Consider the following 24,267-nt stretch of genomic DNA (forward strand, 5'->3'; position numbering starts at 1 on the left):
TGATTATAGCTGGGTAATTCCAGCCCACCTTTGTTCTTCTTATACCTCAATTCTGTTACCAGCGGGAGCCTTCAGTGCTGCAGATTGCAGCTGCATCAAATACAGAGAAGCGGTACTTACAACATAAGGAGAGACAGGCTCTGAAGGAAGTGGTGCAGAATAAATATTTCTTCTGAAAAGGCTTTTTTACTTTTCCCTCACAGATCTTTGCGATTATTCCACCCAACCACCATCTGCCCAGATGAAGATGGACTGTGACCGTGGCAAGCCATCCAAACCCCAGGATGTCAACGTGAGCCAATCAGTTCCCACCATTTGTTCTGCCTCAGGTAATGCCAACTGCCATAAAAACCATCCCATCAAAGGACCAGTGAGGCAAGCTCAGGGCAGGAACCAGAGCCAAAAGCCGGCACGGTCCCATGAAGATATCATGTCAGTTGCTGGTAAAGAGAGTCAAAGGTCAGACTTCTATAATGGCAACGTGGTCCTGCAATGCACCTCTGGGGACTTTGACTATCATGCCTCGGAGAAGCTCCACCAAAGGGTTGTTGAGGAGAGCAGACAGAATGGGAAGGCCATTCCAAAGGAAATCATGGCTACAAAGAGCATCGCAGATACTCCCAAGGATTCGCCCATCAAGCGTGTTTTCCTTTCTGGGGAAAAGAAAGTTGGTCGTGGCAGCAAGACGACCCTGAAGAAATCTACCTTCCATAAGCCGCTTGAGAAGACTCCTGTGCAAATGGAGGGTTGTTCTCCGCTATCCATTTCCAGAGAAGGGCCGGATGGCTTGAGAAGAGAGAGGCAGGCATTGTCCAGCATCACCCAGAGAAAGACAAGGAGAGACCTTTTCCCAGACTCAAAGGTTTTCAGCCACATTGATGCCCATGTTCTACGTGTGAGTGAGCAGGTAGGTACTGTAGGCAGAGCTTCCTGCAAGGTCTAGACAGATATTATCAATGAGAAACCAGCCTTTTAATGCTTTGGCTAATGATGGGCCTCCTTTTCGCCTTATGAGTTGAGACAAAAATCACAGAGGGAGGCTGCCATTGGCATGAGGAATGGAACAAATGACTTTCCTCTCCACCAAAATTAAAAGACGGACCAAGGTGTGTAGCCTTGGATAAGACTGAGGTGCAAACACACTTGTGGCTAATAACAGGTTCTTTTACTCAGACGGCTACACGAGAAATTTTACTGAGCTCGAGATTGGTGAAGTACGCACAAATGGATGAGCTTTGGTTAGTACAGTCAAGTATAATTGAAATCGTAGGCGAATAAGATTACACACGGAGTAGAATAAACCTAGCAAAACAATCCCTTGGATCGTGCATATGTAAAGATAACGCAATCCTCCCCTGCCCCCCCCAAAGTTGACCTTACAGACTTCTTGGGCATACTTACAGCTGTATGGCAGCCATTAGAAACAAAGATGGAAAAACAGTACGTGGAGATCACCACAAGAGAGCTTTGTTTGTACTCAGGTTTCCACCATTCAGTCGTCCTCACTGTCCCAACCAGGGGTAGCTCTGCCCATCTTTTTGTACCCATTTTCCTTATATCCCCCACACATCTGAGATAATATTTGATTTAGGTCTAAGCTCTCTGCCCATCTTTGGTATTCTGTGGAACCATAATCAGTGATATGGCTGCTGGCATTAGCTATTTGCGTCACTTCATTTCCAATAGCTTAGATACGTGAATGTGGTTTCTCCATGGCTACACATACCAAAAAATTCCCTAGAAATCTCTTATTTCAAGCTCAAACAGCCCTTTTGTGGTTTATTGGTTTATCATAAGATGGATATTGCTAACTCTTAGGGTCAAGCACTTTAGCTAATTCATTAGGCCTCATGCTTCTGCAAAGCCTTTAACCAAGATTTTTACATTTGCTTTCCATGTTAGAATAATGGAAGATTAGGGTTGGAAGGGACCTCAGGAAGTCATTTAATCTCACCCCCTGCTCAAAGCAGGATCAACCCCAAGTAAATCATCCCAGCCAGGGCTTTGTAAGGCCACACCTTAAAACCCTCTAAGGATGGAAATTCCACCACCTCCCTAGGTAACCCATTCCAGTGCTTCAACACCCTCCTTGTGAAAAAGTTTTTCCTAATATCCCACCTAGACCCTAACATTAAACTATGTTAAGCTAGTAAAACTATTGGAACTGTAATTTAATATGCATTAGCATAGGATATATAATTTAAGCTTCCACCCTAAAATCAGGTCGGGGTTACAGGTCAACAGGTGACTAGTTGGCTTGGGTGCCCAACTTGAGACACCTTCAAGGGGCCTATTCTCCAGAAAACACTGAGTATCCACCCTCTGAAAGGTGGGTGTCAGGTGAGGCACCCAAAAACAGCTACACGTGAAAATCTGGGTCCCAGTTTACTTGGGCCAAGAAGAGACTCCATTAGCAAGCACTTGTAGTCAGGCTCAGACTGTATTTAGTTCATTCTGTGACTGGTAAGTCTGTGCCAGGGCATGAGGCGTTAATGTGCGCTAACATAAGGCAGCAAAGGGTGTGCTTAGTTAGTCTGGGGCTAGAGAAACAGTGTCTAGAAAAAGAAGGGGGAAAAAAGGGAGAGCGCTAGCACACCAGAGACAATCACAGGGTCCCTTTTCTGGTCAATACACTTGAGTCCTGCTCCTTCTCAGCCATGAGGCATTCTCCTGGATCCTCTTACCAGGCCAGGGCATCTCGCAACCAATTTTTTGGTGGTCTCAGAGTGTGTCCATGAACTCGTGCTGGTGGCCGCTCTGACAATTTCCCCTAAAATACTTAATTAACTTTAGGAAATAAACAAACAAATATGCACAAAGACACGTCCAAACGCAGGCCTGTCTCCGGCCCTGCCTCCCGTGGCCCTTCAGCAAGAGCCCACCCCAGGGAAGGTGGGTTGGGAATACACCGGCTGCCTGTTGGGTCCCAGGCTTCCTGTGCCCTGGCCGGGCGGGAGCAGGGGAGCTACCCAGAGGAGTGCCCTGGCGACCAGATGCCGACCTCTGACAAGAGTCGCCTCCGGCGCCGCACACGCCAGCCCCACGTGTTTTCCGAGGCGCTGCCTGGAGCCCCCACGGTGGCTGCGCAGTGCAGGGCTCTGATTCCTGCTGGTGGCACCAGCGCAAACACCAAGGTGCTGCATCTCGCTGCCCTTGGTAACAGGGAGAGGCCACTGATTTCCAGGAGGGGAGACTGAGGGTAAGTGGGGGGCCTACTGGGGGGGGGGGGCACCCTGATTTGAGAGGAGATTGAATCTTTAAATTATGCCCCTCCACAATCAAAGAATACTGTTTAGGGGGGCAACGCCCCCCCATGCCCTCTCCAATCTCCGCCCCTGTTTTGGAGGCTGTCATGGCTGCAAATTATTGCGCTGGTGGCCGAATGCAGCCACAGTATCCACATTTGAGAAACACTGAACTAGGCAGGCAGTCAGAAGCCAGTTCACTCTACACTCGGTGGAAGACTCAGTCCAGCTCTCTGGCACATTTCAGCACATGAGGTTTAGAGACTGGGGCTCTACAAGGGCGAAAATTTAACTACAGTTATGCATTTATACTTGTCTGGCTGTTTAAGAGGTCCAAGGGATTGGCGCACACAGAAATTGCAATTACTATCACCTACACGAAACACCACCAGGTTACCCTCAGGACCATCGTAACATGTCAAAGATCCAACCATTTAATGGAGGACCTTTTGTTACTTATGCACCAAATTTAGAGCGAAGGCAAAAGTTTAATTATTTACTCAGCGCTGAAAATAATTGCTCTCCCTGTGCGGGAGAAATCTGTAAATCATACCCAGCCACAGGCTAACGTCTCTTGGGATTTGGATGCAATTAATTTTGTTCTACATGCACGCTTTGCTTCAGGACTCTGGATACTACAACGTTGTGTTAAAACGAAGGTCCAGAGAGGTGGAGGTAATAGCAAAAAAAGAAAAAAAAAATGCACCCATGGGAACAGGGTGCTGTACTAATCCCTCACCTGTTTATTTCAATGACTGCATGTACTGAAATAATGGTGCATTGTGTCACTTTCCACTCCCCTGAATCATTATTGCAAATACCAACAATAATAAGGCAACTATCTACATTGCAGCTGTGAGTTCTGCCCGGTGCGTTCTGCCCAGGTGGGGGGGGATCACTGCTGTTCAGTGATACCTCAGCTACAGTGGCACAGGTCTTCCCTGGGGTCAGGAACTGCCTACGCTTCTCTCCACATGCCACGCTAGCTGACTGCTCCCTAGAAAGAGCTCCTTTCTGCAAAAGACCCAAGATGGAGGCCTTGAACTTTAGACTCAAAGACAAAATCAGGTCTTAAGCCAGCTGGGAGCAGTGCCAGTCACCTCAGTGGGGCTATTCACACAAGTAAGGATTTCTCCTGTGAGTAAGACTTTGTGGGATCTGTCCCCTGGGGGTTTGGGAGAAGGGAAATCCAAAGCGGTCAAGTGGAGTGACTGGTCCTGCTTACCTAGCACCTAGAGTCCGTGGTCCAGATTCTCAGCTGCGCCCAGTATCCACAGGTGTGACCAGGAGCGGGGACTACCTAGGAACTGGTGGCGAATCCCCATTTCTGGGTCTAGTCCCAGCCAGCCCTGGCCCAAGTGTACTTTAGAGTAACCTTGGGACGGCTCTGTGCCAAGGGGGGGCCCACTCACGCTGTGTGATTCCCCAGCTGTGAAACGCTAGCCGCGTTCTGAGCCCTTCACGCCACGGGAGGATGCAAAGGGACCAGCACAGACAAGTGAGTCTGGCCCTACGGTGAGCACCGTACAAAACCAGAGAGGGCCATTAATCCCTCTCACGGGTTGTGACACACATTCAAGTGGCTCCCCTAAAATCCTGTCCTCCCCAGATGAAACCAAGGCAGGCTTTGTCGTCAGTCCAGACCATCGTTCGGCTGATTACTGACGAGGCCCAAAGCCAACTGGAGACCGTGCGAGCCATATGGATGTGGCTGTGTCACAATATCCGTGAGTACATTTTTCATTTCCATTTGCCCCGGAGGGTGATTTGTCTAGATTGACGAGGACGGGCACTAGGAACTAGCTTAGGTCTTGAGAGCCCCAGGATTGATTCACCATAAAATTCATGTGTGACCTTGGGCACGATACTTAGCCTCTCTGTGCCTCAGTTCCCCGTCTGTACAATGGGGAGAATTGCCCTGCTTCCCAGGGAGGTGGTGAGGATAAATACATGAAGGACGGTGAGGCGCTCAGATACTTTGGCGATGGGGATCATAAGTAACTCAGAGAGAGGAGAGACTACGACCACTATACCTTTTCTTGGGGTTTCATGGATTCTCCCTGGGCAGTGACGTTCCGCTCCAAAGGGCCAGATACTGACCTCAGAGTCGCCACTGCAGGTGTACTGGAGTCACTGGGGGCAGCTCAGTGGAAGCCTCTGGAGTAGCAGGGGAAGGTTTACATTGCTCACCCGCTCCCGAAAGGGCGTGATTACACCTGCAAGCGTGCCCAGGCATCTGTGCTTGGCCTCCCAGCAAGGAGTGGCTAAGGGAAATGAGGCCAGCAATCCGTGTATGGACTGAGAAGACCTGAGGCTCAACCTCTCCTCTTACCTCTGGGCCATGCTAGCGCCAGCCACCAGTACAACAGGCCTTCTATTGGCTGATCCTGAAATTGTGTCCCTGGCCCCCATCAACCAGAGCCCGGAGGAAACAGAGACCTCCGGCGGGTGAGTGATGACAGGGTCCATCTCGCGGCCAGGGACGGTTTGGACCCCACGGCAGTTTCCAGCCGGACTTCCTGCTGTCGTCTTCTGAGCTGCATGTGCATTAGGGATGTGCACGCGAGAAAGAGATCAGGGGGAGGAGAAAAGCAGAACTGGTATCATAGAGCTAGACAGTCACTGCCTTTACTCCACTCACATCGCCACTCCGACCGCGGTAAAAAGAACTATTTGCTCGATGCTTCTGCAGTGAACAAGTTGGCAGGAGAAGGGGGCAGAATTGGAGGAGCTATGGTTCAGCCTTGGAGCTCCCCACCCACCAGCAAGAGTAGCTAGCTGGGTATACAGCGGGGTGCCCGCTACTTCCAGAAAAGGGGGAAGCAAGTTGCTCTTCACCCAGAGCCGCAGTGAGGCAGGAGATTTAAGACCTATGGGGCTATTTCTGCGCTAACCCATGCGTGATGCAAACCCAGCAGACTTTGCCCAGTAATAATCATTATAAACGTGTGTCTGGTGGGAGGGCCGTGTGCCAGCGCGCTCATGCAACAGCTTGATGCTGCTTCAACACAATTGGAATCCACACACACAGTATAATACATCAGTGAAATCACTGGCGCTACCCTAATCTACACCATCTGAGGAGCTGTCCTTCAAGGCTTTACTAATCCTTCTTTCATTCAGGGAGTTGCCAAAGCCTCCAGATAATGCTCCCGGTTTCATTTCCTCCTCCTAGGGTATGATGTGGATGGCTTCTTAGGGTTATCTCAGAAGATCCATACCCCGGAACAGGTCCTGGAGACTGGAAGAGGCGTGTGCTCCGGTTATGCCCGTTTATGCCGAGAAATGTGCAGGTATAAATTAACCTTGGTCTTACCTTCCCACTGACACCCTAAGAATAGCTGAGGCTGCTGCACAAAGCGTGTTGTGTGTTTATTTCCGCATTGCTTCCGTTCACAGGCTGCCCAGCTGTTCTGGAGGCTTTACTTTTGTTCTTTCTTGGTTTTTGTCACTCTCTTATTCCAAAATAAAAGTCAATGAACTGTGGCCTAGGTAAAAAACGAAAGAATTGGGATGGTCATTGCTGATCTTCACAGCCAGCAAGTTCCCCTAAGGGGCTGTTAAAGCAATGGAGGTGAAGGAGCCCTGAACGCAACAGCAAGCACATGACTGTAGATTCCGACCACCTGTCCATAAACATCCTGGACAGGAGATTTCCAGCCTAATCTGTGGTGTCCCACCCCTGAATGTTCCCATTCTTACAGGGAGGCAGGTTTGAGCTGCATTGAAGTGCCAGGCTACGGGAGAAGTACTGGATGCCAGGGAGGGCAGAACTGCCAGCAAAAGAAATCCAATCACATGTGGAATGCCGTTAAGCTGGAAGGGCAGTGGCACCTGCTGGATGCGTGCTGGGGTGCAGGCATTGTGGATGCAGAGAAGCGACTGTTTATTCCCAGGTGAGACCCTGACGCCTCCGCCTCTCGTTTCTAATTTCCAGACAATGAGAAATCTAATTGTTTCAGATGTGACTAAATTAGTCATGCTCAGCCTTTCCCTACCGCGACCTCATGTTACAACAGAAAAAAGGTTCAGGGTCCCCACCCTCCCTCTCATCTAGCCCTCAAGAAAGGGATGATTGCAAATCCCTGAAACCTGAACAGACACCCTCTCCCATCCCAGGGATTACCAGGACCTGACTGTTGAGACCCCATGGCTTACAGCATGGGAGAGACAGGTGTTATTGATTTACATTTATTAAATACTCCCGTGCATCAGCCCCCTTGGCTCATTCTATTGTGACCTGTGGATTACAGTGGGTGAATCAGTATTTCTAGGTGCTATCCCTGCCTCGCCCTGCCCATCTAACTTCCCACACCATTGTGCAAAGAGCTAGATTCCACAGCATTCAAAACAAAGGGAGTTTTGCAATTGACTCGTATAAAAGGCGAATCAAGCCCTATAAGGAGAGGGACAAGGATGGCCTATAAAGTGGATTCATTTTGGCATCTATCTGTAAACCACTGGACTAGGTGAACTGAGTTTCCTCCTTCCACCCACAGGTCGCTCTCCTAAGACAAATGCTGCATGCCTGGATTTTCACCCCTTGGTTGGCATGCATTGTGGACCTAAATACTTAGAGACTTGATTCAATGCCTATTGAAGTCAAAGGGAGTCTGCACATTGACTTCAATGAGATTTGGATCAAGCTGTAAGTCAGAGGCTAGAAAAAATAATAGGACGCCACACTTTGAAACACAGTATCAGGCATCTGACAGGTGAAAATCTGAAGTTAGGATCAGAATGAGTGTTTTTATTTAAAATGCACTTTCAAAAGTCATTGGCTTGTAAATACAGATTTTTCAAGAATAGTCCAATAATGCCTTTCCTCCCACCATTACTTCTGATTAAAATGTGTCAGCATTTAAGTAATTAATCTCGTTCCATTTTGTTATAATGAGGTTCTAGATATAATTGCTTGCGTTTTCTCAGCCCATTTTGACTAAGTAAATAATGTTGGAGTCAAAATGATTTATCACATTTAATAATGTTCCGTTAGGCATTAGGGACTTGACATTTTTTTTTACTCCAATCCTGCATAATGGAGGCATAGTGGGATTACTAATTGGTAATTATTTTACTTGGAACAACTTTTAAAAAGTATCCGCTTGTTTGGAGGTTTTTTGTTTGTGTTTGTTTGTTTTTGTTTGTTTTTGTTTTTTTTAAAGAACGGTGGGGAAAAACGTGGAAGAGACAGAAATTGTCTCGGGCAACAGGCAAATGATAACTGGGTCTAGTCCAAAGCTCATAGAAAGCTCATGGTCCAGCTGGTTGAGTCCTGATGAACCTGTCCTGTAAGGTGCTGGGTGCCCTCAACTCCTGTTAAAGTCAATGGAAGTAGAGGGCACATGCCACTCACAGGATCAGCTTCCAACCTGAGGGCTGAGCCCTCCCGCCCCCCAGCTCTTTAATACGGATTTCCAATCTCTCGCCGTAACTCCCAGGTCACAATGGAATGTGCCAAGGGGGCTGATGGACAGGAGTTATTTGAATCTGGTTATGCGTCTACAAAAGCACAGCCAGACCTGGGCCCCTCAGTCTGGGTATAAATTAGCCATGACGGTTTCTAATCGTCCGAAGAGTGAGGTTCTGGAACAGCCTCCCAACAGGAGGAATGCAGGCAAGAAACGTAAGTGGTTTAAAATGGAGCTTGGTGAATTTATGAATGGGATTGTATGGTGGGGTTGCCTGCAATAGCAGGGGACAGGACTCTTTGGCCCAGGAGGTCCCTTTCAATCCCATGTTCTTAGTGCTAGAAAGAGACAAACAAAACTAGCGTCGAGAGAGCAGCAACATAAACAACTAAGCCGCCAGAAGAACTGATTTGTGAGCAAAGATTAAAGGAATAAAAAGAAATACAGCATAGCTGAGTGATGACAATTAGGCAGGAGGGTAAAGGAAGCTGTTTCAATATGTGAAGGGTGACAAAGCCCTAAAGGGAGAGTAATTGTTTCAGATGGTTCAAGGAGGTATGGGAAAAAAAACTTCCAGACCATGAGATCTTATGGCCTGTGGAATAGTCGCCTGAGGGAACAGATGGAAACACCCTCACTTTGGATAGTTAAATTTGAACTTGCACTGGATGATACATTGAAGGAAATACCACAGGCCCCCCCCGCCTGCTCTGTCCAAGGAGCTGAAGACGAGGACTTCATGAGTCCATAGGTAACTAACAGATGATTCCATGGTATTGTACTAAGGCCAAAGTAAAATAAAGATTTTATTGGGCCTGCAAAGATTTTTCAGAGTTCATGTATCACATGGGTGTGAAAGATAATCTGCAGCTGAGATGGAAGGTCACAACTTCTAGTGGGGCCTGTGGAGAGGACTTTTGGAGGCAAAAGCTTCAGTGTGATGAGGAAGGACAAAGCCCTGGATTCTGCATTTAAGCCCAGAAAACAGAAGGATCCTGCACATGTTCTAAATGATGTGACATGTCTGTGTGCATTCACCCTTTGTTTAAGCAGATGCAACTCCGCCGGAGTCAATGGAGCTGTGTCCTCTGACTTGAGGGGTGAAGGCGGGGACTGGGATAGTAACGTTGCTCCTGCCCGGTGTCCTGATTCTATGACGTGATTTTCCCCCACTCTTACAGTTATGACGACTTCTTCTTTCTACCGGACCCTGCCCACTTCATTGAGACCCACTGGCCCGATGAGCCAGAATGGCAGCTGTTGCAGCCGCACGTCTCGCTGGAAGACTTTGAACAGAGAGTTTTTAAAACTTCAGAGTTTTTCAGACTTCAGCTCTCCCTTCTCTCTCCAAACTGCTCCCTTCTCACAACAGGTAAATGCAAAGCAAGGCCCCCAGCTTACAGCCCTCGACTCCTAGATCCTGATTGTAAGGTGGTATCTTTTTGCAGATATAGGCCCCGAGTCAGGAAAAAGCCACCCCGTTCGGGAATGGGGCACAAGCATCTGCTTAACTTTAAGCCCATGCATGTGTCACATTGAAGCCAATGGCCCTTAAGCATGTGCTTCAGTGCTTTCCAGAATCAGAGCCATTGCGTGGTGCAGTGACTGGAGAATCAGGAGTGAAGATTCATGAATTGTACTTAATCTGGGCAAGTCACTTAAGCCCTTGCGTGCCTCGGTTTCCCCATCCCTAAAATAAGAACAGTACTGCTTCCCCACCTCAAATGACAAATGATTTCTACTGAACTCTTTGAAGATAGCGGCAAGATCCCTGAAAGGTGTGTTTTAATTTTTTGGGTTTTTCCTTTCTCCCAACTCTACCACTGAATGCAAGAGAGTGAAGGAGGTTAAGTGAAAAACCCCAGGGGAAAAAAATATCCCCCCCTCGCTCCCCTTCCCACTCTAACTTTTGAAATGGTCTACATTTTTGGAAAAGTTAGAAAAATTAAATGCTATCTTTGCTACTCTGCAGCTTTTGAAAAGTGGAGTAGGTTGTTAAAGTTTACATAGTGGCAGAGTTTCGTGTTTCCCTTTGCTGCTTTGTAACTTTTCCAAAGCTGGAAAAAGTTTTGAAAAGTTAGAGTAGAAAATAAAAAATGAAAAGGTGGCGGGAGAGCTTCTAAACATCCTTCCAGTGGCTTCAGTGACAGGAAGGAAACAGAAAGGGACAAACCAACGATGTCAACATTCTTTCAGTATGCAAAAATAGAGCTGAAATCAAAATTTCATTTTGAAGTGACATTTCATTTTGGGTTTTGTTTAAAAATTTTCCCATTAAACATCAGAACATTTTAAAACATTTCCATGAGGATAAAAATGGAGTGTGTGACCAACTCCAGTAATTTACCCACTAAAATTATGCTCCACAACCAGCCCTGTATCAGGAATATCCTTAAAAGGACAAATTGTGAGCCACGCCTTAAACAGGTCTCCATCTTGAGTGTGCAAAGTTATGAGTATAAAAAAATGGAGGCTGGTGTCTGAAAGTTTGTTTTTAAGAGTCTAAAATGATGTCAATGTGTGTGAGGTCGCTCCTACAAAGCTGCCCATTTCTGCCTATTCTGCCTGCTATGGAGCAAATTCTGCTCATTTACATTTGTGGTGCAACTCCCATTAGTTTCAAAGCCAATGGCTAAGATTTGCATGTGTGACTATTTAATTGCCTCTATTTTTGGATACATTTTGAGATACTTCAAAGGGACCGGACTTTCAGAAAATACTGAGCATCGACCTTTTACAAATCATGCCCTTTTAATTCCTAGTATTATTTTGGCCAATAGAAGTTGCACCAGGAGTAACAGAACAGAATTTGGCCCTGTGGATATCACAAGACTTCATTAACCTTTTTCTGTACTAAGCCAGTCAGTGGCACAGGCCTTACATACAATAGCAGAGAAAAAGCGTTTTTTAAAACAACATTTTGAGAAATTAAAAACATGCCTGCACTTTTATGGGGGTGTTTTCCTGAGCAACTAGCCCAACCCACAATGACCATCTGTAGGATATGGAATTAAATACATATATGCAGAAATCTCACTAGAACTCATCTGTGGTGTCACCTGACTTCTTCTAAATAAAGGAATCTTCAGATCACGGATGGAATTAATTCAATAGTCCCCAGATAGGTTTTAATTGTATCGTTTAATTATCTTTTAGGGTTTCCCACCCAAAGCAGACTGCAGCGTTCTCCATATCTCACCATCTTTGGTTCAGCTGAATACAATGTTCTTTTCTTTCTTTCTTTTGAAAGATCCTAATATGACACAGCCAGGGCAGGAGCTTAGGAAACTAAGGTTGGCCAAATTTAATAACAAGCAAACCTGCAGTTAATAAATTCTGTCATCAATAAAGTCTCTGCTGAAGACTTGCTGGAGGCTTATTGTTTGCATTTACTGCATGAGCCAAATCATAACTTTAACCATCAAGGAAAAAAACAAAACACTCAGCCACTCCACACTTTTCACAGGTATGTTTCAGGCTATCAAAAACTTTGAGGCAAATACCAAAATAGGATTTGCATTGAAAATTTCCATTAATTACTTCCTTGATCATGAAAAGCCTCCACCCCTAGGGCAGATCTACTACACCACGTCCTATTTATATTGTTAGAAGGCATCGAACGTCAACAATTCCTTAATTATATTTCACGCCCCTCTTACAAGGTGTAGTAAATTCAGATGATGCAGGACAGCTGCTCTGAGGGAGCTGCATTTTCACAATGGGTGGAATGATCCCTGAGTGCATGGAACCCCATTCAGCAAAGCACTTCAGCATCTGCTTAACTTTATGCACCTGCTCAAATCCCTTTGAGGCCCAAGAAACTTAAGCATGTGTTTCAGCACCATGCTGAATCAGGGTCATGGGCTGTAAAGCACCTTGGCATCCTTTGAATCATGGCCTTGATTCTCTTTCATCTGGTCTCATCATTTACAGCTGGGCAGAGCAGGGTGCAAAACGCGATTAAACCAGGAAGTTGGTGTTTAATACCCATGCTGCACCGGGGTAAATAACTGCTGATGGGGTGAGGTGATTTGCCAATTGCTGGAAGGACTCTAAGGCCTTGTCTACCCTAGCACTTATGCTGGCAACACTTGTGTCGCTCAGGGGTGTGAAAAACACCCCCGACCCCCACCCCTGTCCGAGTGACATAGGTTTTGCTGGCATAAGCGCTATGCCACTGTGCGAATTCCAGTGTGAGGTGCTAGGGACGGCAAAGGGTGTGTGGTTGGAGTTGGGTTTATTTTCCTGTCTTGAAGCAGGTTCCCTCGGGGTATTTGGGTGGCCCAGTTCACGATGCGATCTACTTCTCAGAGCCATTAACCACCCCAAACACACCAAGAAATCTTTTCTACCACCACACCCGCAGATACCACAGAATATGCTCCTTCACCCCTTTAAAACTGCCTTCACCAGCCATGGCCACTCCACAAGAGAAGGAGACTGCATCATGCAATGGGCAGGATGTTCTGGGTGGCCCAGCACATCAGGCAGGCCCAGTGTCTCCAGGAATGGAAAACTGAGGCTGGCCAGGGGCATACGTAAATCCACCCGAAGATTAAAAATGCCAGCATTTGGGAATAGTTTTGTACCCTACCCGTCTACCAAAAGGAACAATCACAATTTCGCTGCTTTCTTGAATGGAAGAACAGGGCTAAAGTATCCAAGATGTCACAGATATCCCAGTTGCCTGGATGGCTATCGTTATTTATTTTTATTGCTGTAGTGCCTTGGCGCTCTAGCATGGACCAGTACCCCATGGTGCTAGCTGCTGTACAAACACATAAGCTGTCCATCCCCCCTAAAGATCCTTCCCCCATGTAACAGTGTTTTGTCTTAAAAGATATTCTGCCTCTGCCTTAAAATACAATATACAGATGTGTATCCGTATCAAAAGAAAGTTAAAAAGCCAAACAAGAGAGGTTCAAGCAAGGAAAAGGGTCGGAGAGGTGTAAATTGTCTCAGGCAACCTAATAGATTTGAACTTAATAGACCACCTCCCACCCCCAGTCAACAGCACAGGAAATTTTGCTATTTAAGATGAGCAAAAAAAACCCAAATAAATAAATAAAAATGGAAAGTCTGGCTGACGGCTGTGGGATTTCCTCCCAGCTGCGTTCCTGATACAGTGGCTACACTGCTGATTCCCGCATCCAGGGAGAGAGCTACTGTAAAATTAATGATCTCGATGGGACACTGGGTTTGTCACGCAAGTCTAATAGTTCAGGGAAGAACTCCCGTTAAGAACGGGCACACTGGAAAGTGACCTCATAACGCCTAGAGTGCTTCTCAGTTGTAGATCTCCAAAGTGCTTCACAAGGGAGCATGGATATCATCAGTCCCATCTACCTGGTGTGGAAATATGGGGCACTAAGAGGAGAGGTGACTCTCCTCTGACCACTCAGCTGGTCAAAGAACCCAGATTTCTTGACTCCCAGTCCAATGTTGTATCTCCAGCCTGCTTCCGATTAAGTGTGCACACCTGTGTTTTACTAATGTTGTTAACAGTTTCTAAAGAGAGGGGCTTTTGGCTGAGAATTACGTTTACTGCGATGCTCTGTATTCTGAATTGTGTTCTGAAGAGTTTCACCACCTGTTCCTGCAGAACACGGAGAAGCCACGGTATCTCTGGCGAGCGCACATCCAGCAGAATTCAGCTACCATCTCTCCAAGCTCTGCGGCGAGGTTAGCAAAGAAGATTTAGGCACGACTCATGGGCTGCTGACGGTGTCGGAGAAAAGCATGACTCTCAAAGTTCTCCCCCCTACGGAGGGCTTGTTTGAGCTGATGGTCTTCGCGCGCCCGATGGATGCTCAGGACCCCTATCGCTGGGTGTGTTCCTATCAGACCAAGTGCCTGGAGTCAAAGAAGAAAGAACTGCCTGAAAACCCCTTTCATTTCTGGGGCCTCCATCCAAAGGGGAAAGACTTTGGGATTGAGGACTGCAGCTGCACAGCCGATCTGGTTGTTGTCACAACAGGAACTTTGCTGTTGACTCTACAGACCTCCAGACCCTTACTGGCCACGTATGAGCTGGTGAATAAAGATTTAGACGCTTCCCTGAGCCCAAACTGCCTGGCCTCCCAAACCGAGGAGGAGAAGCTGACTTGCCATGTGCTGTGTCCTTTTCTGGGTTATTACAGGCTCTCCGTGTTTGTGAAAGATTTAGGAGGGGACCTGTTCAAAAACGCAGCCAACTTCCTCCTTCGTTGCTCCGGTTCTGTCAACCAGAATGAGCTCTTCCCATCCGGTCTCAGCATGCACTGCGGAGCAGGGATCAGCACCAGCTGGAGGGGCTTTTCTAACCCCAGCCACCCTGCCCCCATCATCAACACCAACCAGGGCAAGTGCAACATCACGTTCTCCACACCGTCAGACACCGAAGTGGCTGCCATCCTGAGCAAGGACAAAGTCACCAGCACCAAGTACCCCCTGGAGAGATACACCCTGCTCACCCATCTGGGAAACAAGGTCAGCGCCTGCATCCTGCTTCCTGAATCGGGCCTGTACAAAGTGGGACTCTTCAGCAAGAACAAAGAGCACAGAGACTTTGCTCACGTCTGTGACTACGTCATCCGCTGCTTTTCCGAGCCCCGGTGGCTTCCATTCCCCCGCGTGTACAGCACGTGGAGGCGAGGCTGCGTCTTGCTACAACCCAGGACAGGCGTGCTCCGGGAACAAAGCTGGATGAGGTTCAGAGTCAAGATGCCGAAAACCTACAGAGCTCTGGTGGTGGGGCAAGCCAGGACGGAACTGCAGCTGACCCGAAACAAGATCTGGGAAGGGGAGGTGTACACGGGTCTCGCTGGGACCGTGCTCAAGCTGGCGGTGAAGTTCAGCCAGCAGTCCACCAGCCTGGATGTCGTTCTGTCGTTCGACGTGGAAGGCAGCTCCCCCAGTTCAGAGGGGGTCTCGAGGGTGAATGATCCAGAGACACGGGGAAGCTGGAAATGATTGAGAGTGCGAGGGAAGCAAGCAAGAAGCTCTCAGAATTGAGGGGCTCTGATAAGATACAGAAATGAGCCCAAAGCACCTGCACATCAGATGAAGCTGCAGAATTATGCATGGCACATCGTTTCCTGCAAGATAGCCTCATCTCTTATCTTGCTTAGAGATGATGCAGCAATTTAATCAGAACCAGGACACCGAAGACTCCTAAAAGTTTACACGTACCCGGGGAAACCATTGTTCAACGCCTCTCCAGGAAAGATTGTTTCACTGCTTATTACCAGATTGAATAATGGTTCAGTGTGTTTTATTTGACATTTCTGCACGGTCTGGAAATTAACAGGGCTTCTTCCTCTTCCGAACAAAAGAACTGGCGCCAAAAGCATCAGGTGGTAGCAATATTTTTAAAACTGTAAATATGTATAAAGGAAGTTAATAATTTCCTGAGGGAGTCCGTAGTGTCGGGGGAGAATGTATGTGATTTTTAACTGTTGCTTTAAAATTTCTTCCAGGATATCGAGCATGAGTCTACCATTAGACTGCTTCCTAATGAGCCCTTCATTAGTCAGCATGTTCTTTAAGTGTATGGAACACGTGTGCGCTGAGGTTTTGGAATGCATGCTAGGAGCGGGGATAGCCATCAGGAAAGCAGTTCCTTGGCCTAGATACATCAAATAAATCATAGAAAAGAATGGTCAAAGAAGCAATTATAATCCGACAGGCTAAAAGACACCCTTAATAGCAGAGATAAGAACACTGCATGGGCAGCTTGCTACGTATAACAGAATGGATTCTACTAGTAATAAATTCTTGCAGAACATGTGTATTATGTGCTCACACTTACACAAAACCCCATTGACTGACTCTCAGTTCAGTGGGCTTATAGGCCCAGACTGAGAACAGAATTGGGTCCAGTGTGCGAACGACATAGCTCCAGGAAGGTAGGAAACCATGTTCACCAAAAGGGAGAACAACCAGAATATCGCAGAGGCAGGACAGCCTAGAAATAATAGGGTTGGGGAAGGAACGGTCACTAGAGATGGGGCCGTTTGAGTCCCTGATGGTTTCTCAACAGGTTCATCATATCGAGATCTTCCTTTTCCTTTTGTTTTGAAACAATGGGCCAGATTCTCAGCTGGTGTAAATGAGTACATGTCAGGGGCGGGGAGGCAGTACCGCCTAGTGACGATACTCTCGGTTGTGTCACCTGGTGGCAAGAGTCCATGGCCGGAAGTAGGGGAACCTGGGCCTTCCCTGCTCCACCCAGGGCCCAGTAAACAGTAGTTCAAAATACGCAGCCTAGTGGGCAGACACCCCCACGTCTGCTCCCTGGGCCACTTCCTACCCTGGCTTTGGTTCTCCTGGGGGTGCCGCTGGTTCACTTCTGTCTTCCTCCTCTGTGGTTGAAAGTCCTGTGGCAGCTAGGTGGGTGGAGCAGCTAGGTGGTTGTGTAATGCGGGCTCCTGCCAAGAAGCCACCGAGGCCCCATGCAGCCGCGACCAGGCTTTGTTGCCAAGCTGCCACAAGACTTTCAACCGCAGAGGTTGCCGATGAGGAGCCATGACTGGGAGAGGAAGGCCCTCTGGAGCACGACCAAAGAGGACTCCAAGAGGAACTCAGACGTGAACCAGTGGCAGTAAAGGCAGGAAAATGAGCTGTCCTGCTGTAGGCCAGACGAGGTGACTGTAACGGTCCCTTCTGGCCTTAAAAAAAAATAACCTATGAGTCACCGTGGAAGTTTGACACGTGTCATGATCATGTGCCAAGCTCTGTATAACAGAGACTTTTAATCACCTTTGTGCACTAGACCTGCACAGCATTACCCTTCACATGCAAGGCTTTCCCTTCTGCTCCGATTTCTTCATGTGGGAGTCACTTGGCTGAAACGGCCCCATTTATTCTAACCGTGTCTCTCACAAAGACTATTTTAAAGTTATTTAAAATGTTAAAACTTTTTTGTAAGTGTTGAAGTGCTTAAAATCTACAAAAAAACCAACCCTTTATTGGAGAGTTAGGGAGGAGTACAGAACTGGGCCAGCAACAGTCAGACAAAGAAATAATGTCATAGGCCCCAATCTTGCAGGCAGAGCTTGGTTCACGAGCAGCAGGGCCAGAGCTAAGAGGACCACACTCTAAGTCAAGTAAACCTGGCCTGGGGCATCTCCCTGCTTTCCCTCCCCCTTTTGTCCTGTCTGTTTCATAATCTTTAAGGCCAGAAGGGACCATTTCGCCTGATCTCCTGTACGGCACAGGCCATTCCAGTTCAGCCAGGTAGCCCAGCGTTGAACTCAATAACTGGGAGGTTTGACTAAACCAAATCTTGTGTTTGGCTAAAGCACATTTTCCAGAAAGGCATCCAGTCTTGATTTGAAGACATCAATAGATGGTGAATCCACCACTTCCCGGGGCAGTCTGTTTCCGTGACTAATCACTTGACTGTTAAAAATCTGTGCCTAATTTCTAGTCTGAATTTGTCTGGCTTCAACTTCCAGCTGTTAGTTCTTGTTCTGCCTTTCTCCACTCGATTAAAGAGCCCTTTAGGACCGGGTATTTTCCCCTCGTCACGGTGCTTCTGCACGATAATCAAGCCATGTCTCAAGCTTCTTTTTTGATAAGCCAAACACACAGAGCTAAAGTCTCTCACTAAAAGACGTTTTCTCCAACCCTCGGGTCATTTTTGTGGCTCTCCTCTGTATCCTCTCCAATTTTTCGACGTCCTCTTTAAAATGGGGACACCAGAACTGTACACAGTATTTGTGGTGCTGGCAAACCAGGTGCCAGCTGTGCCATGGCCCCTGGGCTGTACTGAACACTGACAAAGGCGTAGCTGGAAACCAGTCTGGGTCACCTGTGTGTTAGTGTTTTTAAACAGGTATTAGATGTATAAAAATGTGTTTAGACGTTATGAAATGCTTGTAAATTGCTGCTTGCATTAGTCTCATTTATCGTCTGTGTGCCCTATGTTATAAGGAAATATTGAAAAGTTTTGCTCTGTAACCATAAAAGTGTTTGCTATGAAACTGGAAACCCACCCAGTCAGGAAAGAAGCATTATCTAGTGTGAAATTCTAGTTTACCACAAGAGATGTCATCTCCTGCCCAACAAAAGAAGGCCCACAGACATCAGACAAGCCATTGTGGACCATCCGTGGACAAAAGACTTTTTTATAATTGCCTCCCCTCCGCCCCGTCCATGAAGAGGAGACATGCACAAACGCTCATCCCTTTGGCTTGAACTCTGGGGAAAGGGAATAAAAATTCCTGTCGAGAAGAAATTGCTGCTTGGACTTTAGGGAGAGGGCAAGACTTCTAAGCATAAGCAAAGGATCCCTGGCTGTTTAGTCTGTGTTAGCTCTAAAGGATATTCTGAGTTTGCATATTACCGCAGCTTCTATTACTTTTTGGCACCTAAGATGGTAACTCGTTTGTGTGTGTATGTTAACCTGCTTTAGCCTTGCAAATAACTCTCATTTCTTTTTCCTAGTTAATAAACCTTTAATTAGTTTATTTAGGATTGGCTCCAGGCACTGTCTTTGGTGAAAAATCTGAGGTACAATTGACCTGGGGTAAGTGTCTGATCCTTTGGGATTGGAAGTAACTTGAATATTGTTGTGATATTTGGTGTGAGGGACCATTTATCACAAAGGCAATCTTGTCTGAGTGGCAAGAGAGACCGCACGCCCTAGGGGACAGTCAGTGACTCCATGTTAAGGCTGTTGAAGTGCTTGAGGAATTCACACTTGATATTTAGTTGGTGAAATCTACGTATCGAACACACAGCCAGTTTGGGGATTGTGCCCTGGTTTGTAACACTCTGCCCTGAGGGTGGCCCTCTCAGTCATAAGACACTCCAGGCAGCCTGACAGGATTCCAGTACTGGTCTCACCAATGCCATGTACAGGGGTAAAAATCACCTCACTACCCCTACTCACTACTCCCTGTTTACACAGCCAAGAATCTCAATCGCCCCTTTTGCCACAGCATTGCCCTGGGAGCTCATGTTGAGTTACTTGTCCACTGTAACCCCTAAAGGCCTTTCACCTCTACGTCCTCCACCACCTCCCCACTAGGATCCAGTTACATCTGAATTACGGCACATACTTGCAGTTAAGAAATGCACATTGTTCTCTGCCATTTCTATTGATAACTGGGATACGGCAATGGCACATACTCTTACAACATTTGAAGGTGATGCCAAACTGGAACGGGGTCGCAAGAACTTTGAGGGCAGGATTAGAATTCAAAACGATCTTGACAAATTGGAGAATTGGTCTGAAATCAACAAGATGAAATTCAATAAAGACAAGTGCAAAGTACTACACTTAGGAAGGAAAAAAATCAACTGCACAACCACAAAATGGGGACTCACTGGCTAGGCAGTAACACTGCTGAAAAGGAGCTGGGGTTATAGTGGATCACAAATTGAACACGACTCAGCAATGTGACGCAGTTGTGAAAAGGGCAAATGTCATTCTGGGGTTTATTAACAACAGGAGTGTCGTATGTAAGACCCGGGAGGTAACTGTCCCGCTCTAGTTGGCAGTAAATGAGGCCTCAGAGGCAGTACTAAATCCAGTTCTGGGTGCCAGACTTTACGAAAGATGGGGACAAATTGGAGAGAGTCCCGAGGAGAGCAACAAAATTGATAAAAGGTTTAGAAAAGCGGATCTGTGGGCATGCTTAGCCTTGAGAACAGAAGACGGGCAGTCTTCAAATATGTGAAGGGCTGTTATAAAGAGGACAGGGATCGGTTGTTCTCCATGTCCACTGAAGGTAGGACCAAAAGAGATGGGTTTAAGCTGCAGTAAGGGAAATTTAGGTTAGATATTAGGAATAACTTTCTAACTCTAAAAGTAGTCAAGCTCTAAAACAGGCTTCCAGTGGAGGCTGTGGAATCCCCATCATTGGAGACTTTAAAGAACTTGTTAGACTAGTATTGTCCGGGATAGTGTAGGCGTACTCGGACCTGCCCCAGTGAAGGGGACCCTCTCAAGGACCCTTCCAGCTCTACGACTGGATAGGCAGCAGTTCTGCAGAAAAGGACTTGAGGGTTGCAGTGGACAAGAAGCTGGATATCAGTCAGCAGTGTGCTCTTATTGCCAGGAAGGCTAACGGCATATCGGGCTGCATTAGTAGGAGCATCGCCAGCAGATCAAGGGAAGTGATTATTCCCCTCTATTCGGCACTGGTAAGGCCACATTTGGAGTACTGTGTCCAGTTTTCGGCCCCTCGCTACAGGAAAGATGTGGACAAATTGGAGAGAGTCCAGTGGAGGGCAACGAAAATGATTAGGGGCCTGGAGCACATGACTTATGAGGAGAGGCTGAATGAACTAGGCTTGTTTAGTCTGCAGAAGAGAAGAATGAGGGGGGATTTGACAGCAGCCTTTAACTACCTGAAAAGGGGTTCCAGGGAGGATGGAGCTAGGCTGTTCTCAGTGTTACAGTGGGGGAGGTCTAGTTTAGATATTAGGAAAAAGTTTTTCCCTAGGAGGCTGGTGAAGCACTGGAATGGGTTACCGAGGGAGGTGGTGGAATGTCCATCCGTAGAGGTTTTTAAGGTGCAGGTTGACAAAGCCTGGCTGGGATGATTTAGTTGGGGTTGGTCCTGCTGTGAGCAGGGGGTTGGACTAGATGACCTCCTGACGCCTCTCCCAACCCTCATCTTCTATGATTGTATGATTTTTAGTTCAAGTCGTCACTGGCAAGATTCCGTATGCACACGAGTGAGCCAAATCAGTCAAAGCAGTGTCCAAAAGACGGGCTCTTATAATCAGCATGACGGGATAAGACAACTATATTATACCCTGGGCCTTGCCATGGTACCAGCTTAGATGTGCCCCTCTTTTTGATTCAAAGGCCAAACTTTGGGTCACTGGCAGGGATTAAACCCAGGACTTTCAGTGCTAAAATGCAGGGGGAGTTAAGCAAAAGGAGTAACTCCATTAGCTGGTAAGAGTAGTAAGTGCTTATCCTCCTATGGGGAGCAGCCAGCAGAGGGGGACATGGACTGAAGTGGTACCGAGAATCAGTGGTACATGCTCAGGGTCAAACATTTAGCCAGATTTGGGGTTGGGGAGGAATTTCCCCCGTGTCAGAATATCAGGGAACTGGGGGGGTTTCACCTTCTTTTGCAGCATGGGATGGGGTTCACTTGTTGCGATTACCTGGGCATGCCTCACCTAGCCAATTCCCTGCTATTGGTAGTGCCTCGGTCTCTCCTGTTCTTTGCCTGGGGTGCACAGCAGTTTAGGCTCCTGAGGACTGAAATGCATTAGTCTAACCCAAGTTGTTGGGCTCAGTGGAGAACAACTGAGTGAAATTTAGCAGCCACTGGTATCCAGGAGATTAGAGTAGATGATCCAACAATCCTCTGTGGCCTTAAACCCTATGAATATATGAAACACCCATTGAACCATGAACCTCTAATATCTTTGGGGAGGGACTGGCTTTATTTGGGTCGTGTAGCAATGAAGCTTGTCAGTCCTAAGGAATAATGTGTGCATCATTGGACTGTATGCTTTTGGTGGGGAGGGGGGGGCGGGGGGGGGGGAAATGCCTTCAAAATAACCTCTCCAAGCTCATCATCAGAAGCAAGCTCCCCACAGACCAGAACACATCAACCCAAAGTGGTACCAGACCCTGCCAAAACAACAGATGCAAAGTCTGGAGACTATCTTCACTGCTACGATGATCAACACCCTCCCCCTCCATAATCCAGATCCCTAGGTCCAACACATGCCTATCACAACGTGTGGTGTACCTCCCCCAGTGCATTAAATACCCTGACAACAACTGTGTGGGTGAAACCCGCCAAACACTACGCTCTCAAATGAGCTCACACAGAAAAATGTGACTTGAATGGTTTCTTTGAATAAGTGTTAACTACTTATGCTAAACAATCTGCCCCCCCCCTTGTATATAGCTGTGACACCGGTGCCTTTCCCAGACCTGAAGAACAGCTCTGTGTAACTCAAAAGTGTCTCTCTTTCACCAACAGAAGTTGGTCCAGTAAAAGATTTTATCTCACGTTGTCTCTAATATCCTGGGAACGAGATGGCTATAACACAACTGCAAACATTCAAATATGCAAGTCATAGCTCTGAGTTAAGATGAATCTTTCCAACGCTGCAGACTGAGGAGGTGTGAATGAGACGTCTATGAAATTCTGGGTTCTTCTATTGGCTCTCTCCGTAATACTTCTTGGTTTAAGCATTAATACAACTTGCAATACTGAAACCCTCATCTCTGAGTTTTTGGCAGCTGCAATTTAATATATTTCACTCAGGATGATCGCATTAACAGGCTGCAGGGTAGAAAATAGGGCAAGAGTCTGGGGATTGGCTCTTTCAGAATGTACCACAGTCCAACAGTGAAACCCTGTCTAGCACCATGGCATTAGATCATATTGGGAGTCCGGGACATAAGGTGACGGCACAAATAAAACAAAATTGCCATGCTAACAGTTTTTCCAGTGTTGGGCAATTAAAGGGACAAATGCAAACTCCTGAAAAATCTTTGCTGCTTTCACTTGCTGGAATCTTTGGCATCAGGTTCAATGTTTTTTGTTTCCACTTCAACATTTTTTAACGAACAATTATTTACAGTAACACCTAAAGCCCCTCACCTGAGCTTTGCGCTTCATTGTTCCAGATGCTGTGCATACACCGTATTATTTGTATTGCACCCAGGAGCTCCAGTGCTGGAGCAGCGCCCCATTGGGCTAGGTGCTGTACAAAACACAGAACAAAAAGACAGACCCTATCCCCAAAAGCTTATATTCCACGTACAAGACAACAGCTGGATCCGGACAGATCGACACTGGGGCACAAGGAAATAATGGGACAATACTGGTCAGCGTGACAAGCTGCCGTCTCAGCGCATCAAGCAACCTAACAGTTATCATTAACACAGAGAGCTCCTACCCCGTAGAAAGTACGAAGTAAATAGACAACACAGACAGAGGAAGCATTACCGCCCCAGTTGTACAGGTAGGCAACTGAGGCACAGAGAGATTAAGAGTATGTCTACACTGCAAATAAAAAGCCATGGCTGGCTCGTGCCAGCTGACTCAGCCTGAGCCCTGCAAGTCTGAGGAGCTATTTAACTGCAGCGTAGGTGTCTGGGACCAAGCAGGAGACCCGGGTTCTAGGACCCTGCAAAGTGGAAGGATCTTAGAGCTCCTGAATCCCAGCTAAGTGCCTTAAATACAAGACCATTCTTCATCTCCAATGACAACTCTCAGGACCTCCACAACAAAGATTTGCAGACACTCATGGGGCAGAGATTTTGGAATTTAGCATTACCCGGTGTTTAAATACCACTAAAAGAAAGACCATTTACTGGTCAACCAAATCAGGAAATATCCCTAGAAAATAATCCAGGGGTTGTCAAAAATCTTTTGAAAACGTGGAAAGAGAAACAGGGGAACAGCTAGTACCTGCAATGGATATTTCAAAACTTACCCCATTTATAAGAGTGCCAATATTATACTTAATTTCACAAAAGCTTCAGGGGGAAGAAGGTGGGAGAGAAGCAAACAGGATTAAAATATATAACAAATGTTATCTGTTGAAACAGAGCTAAACTCTTGCAAATACTGCAAAAGCCAGATAAGTCGTCTAAAGACAGGAATTTTACTTGGAGTTTCCATGGGAGTTTTTTCGGA

The 24,267-nt window shown here is 46.9% G+C and overlaps 1 protein-coding gene across 1 annotated transcript; it reads left to right on the forward strand.

The window, feature by feature from the left end:
* Positions 1–207: 207 nt before the first annotated feature.
* On the forward strand, positions 208–15,607 carry LOC137143690 (kyphoscoliosis peptidase-like). Its single transcript, XM_067533607.1, has 6 exons — positions 208–907; positions 4,855–4,972; positions 6,421–6,538; positions 6,950–7,141; positions 9,838–10,028; positions 14,259–15,607. The coding sequence occupies exons 1-6, from the start codon at positions 242–244 to the stop codon at positions 15,605–15,607; spliced, it is 2,634 nt and encodes an 877-aa protein (XP_067389708.1). The 5' UTR covers positions 208–241.
* The last annotated feature ends 8,660 nt before the right edge of the window (positions 15,608–24,267 follow it).

The sequence above is a fragment of the Emydura macquarii genome, unplaced genomic scaffold (genome assembly GCF_026122565.2).
Source record: "Emydura macquarii macquarii isolate MOO-44397 ecotype Brisbane River unplaced genomic scaffold, CSIRO-AGI_Emac_v2 contig_3345, whole genome shotgun sequence".
NCBI classification, from domain to species: Eukaryota; Metazoa; Chordata; order Testudines; family Chelidae; genus Emydura; species Emydura macquarii.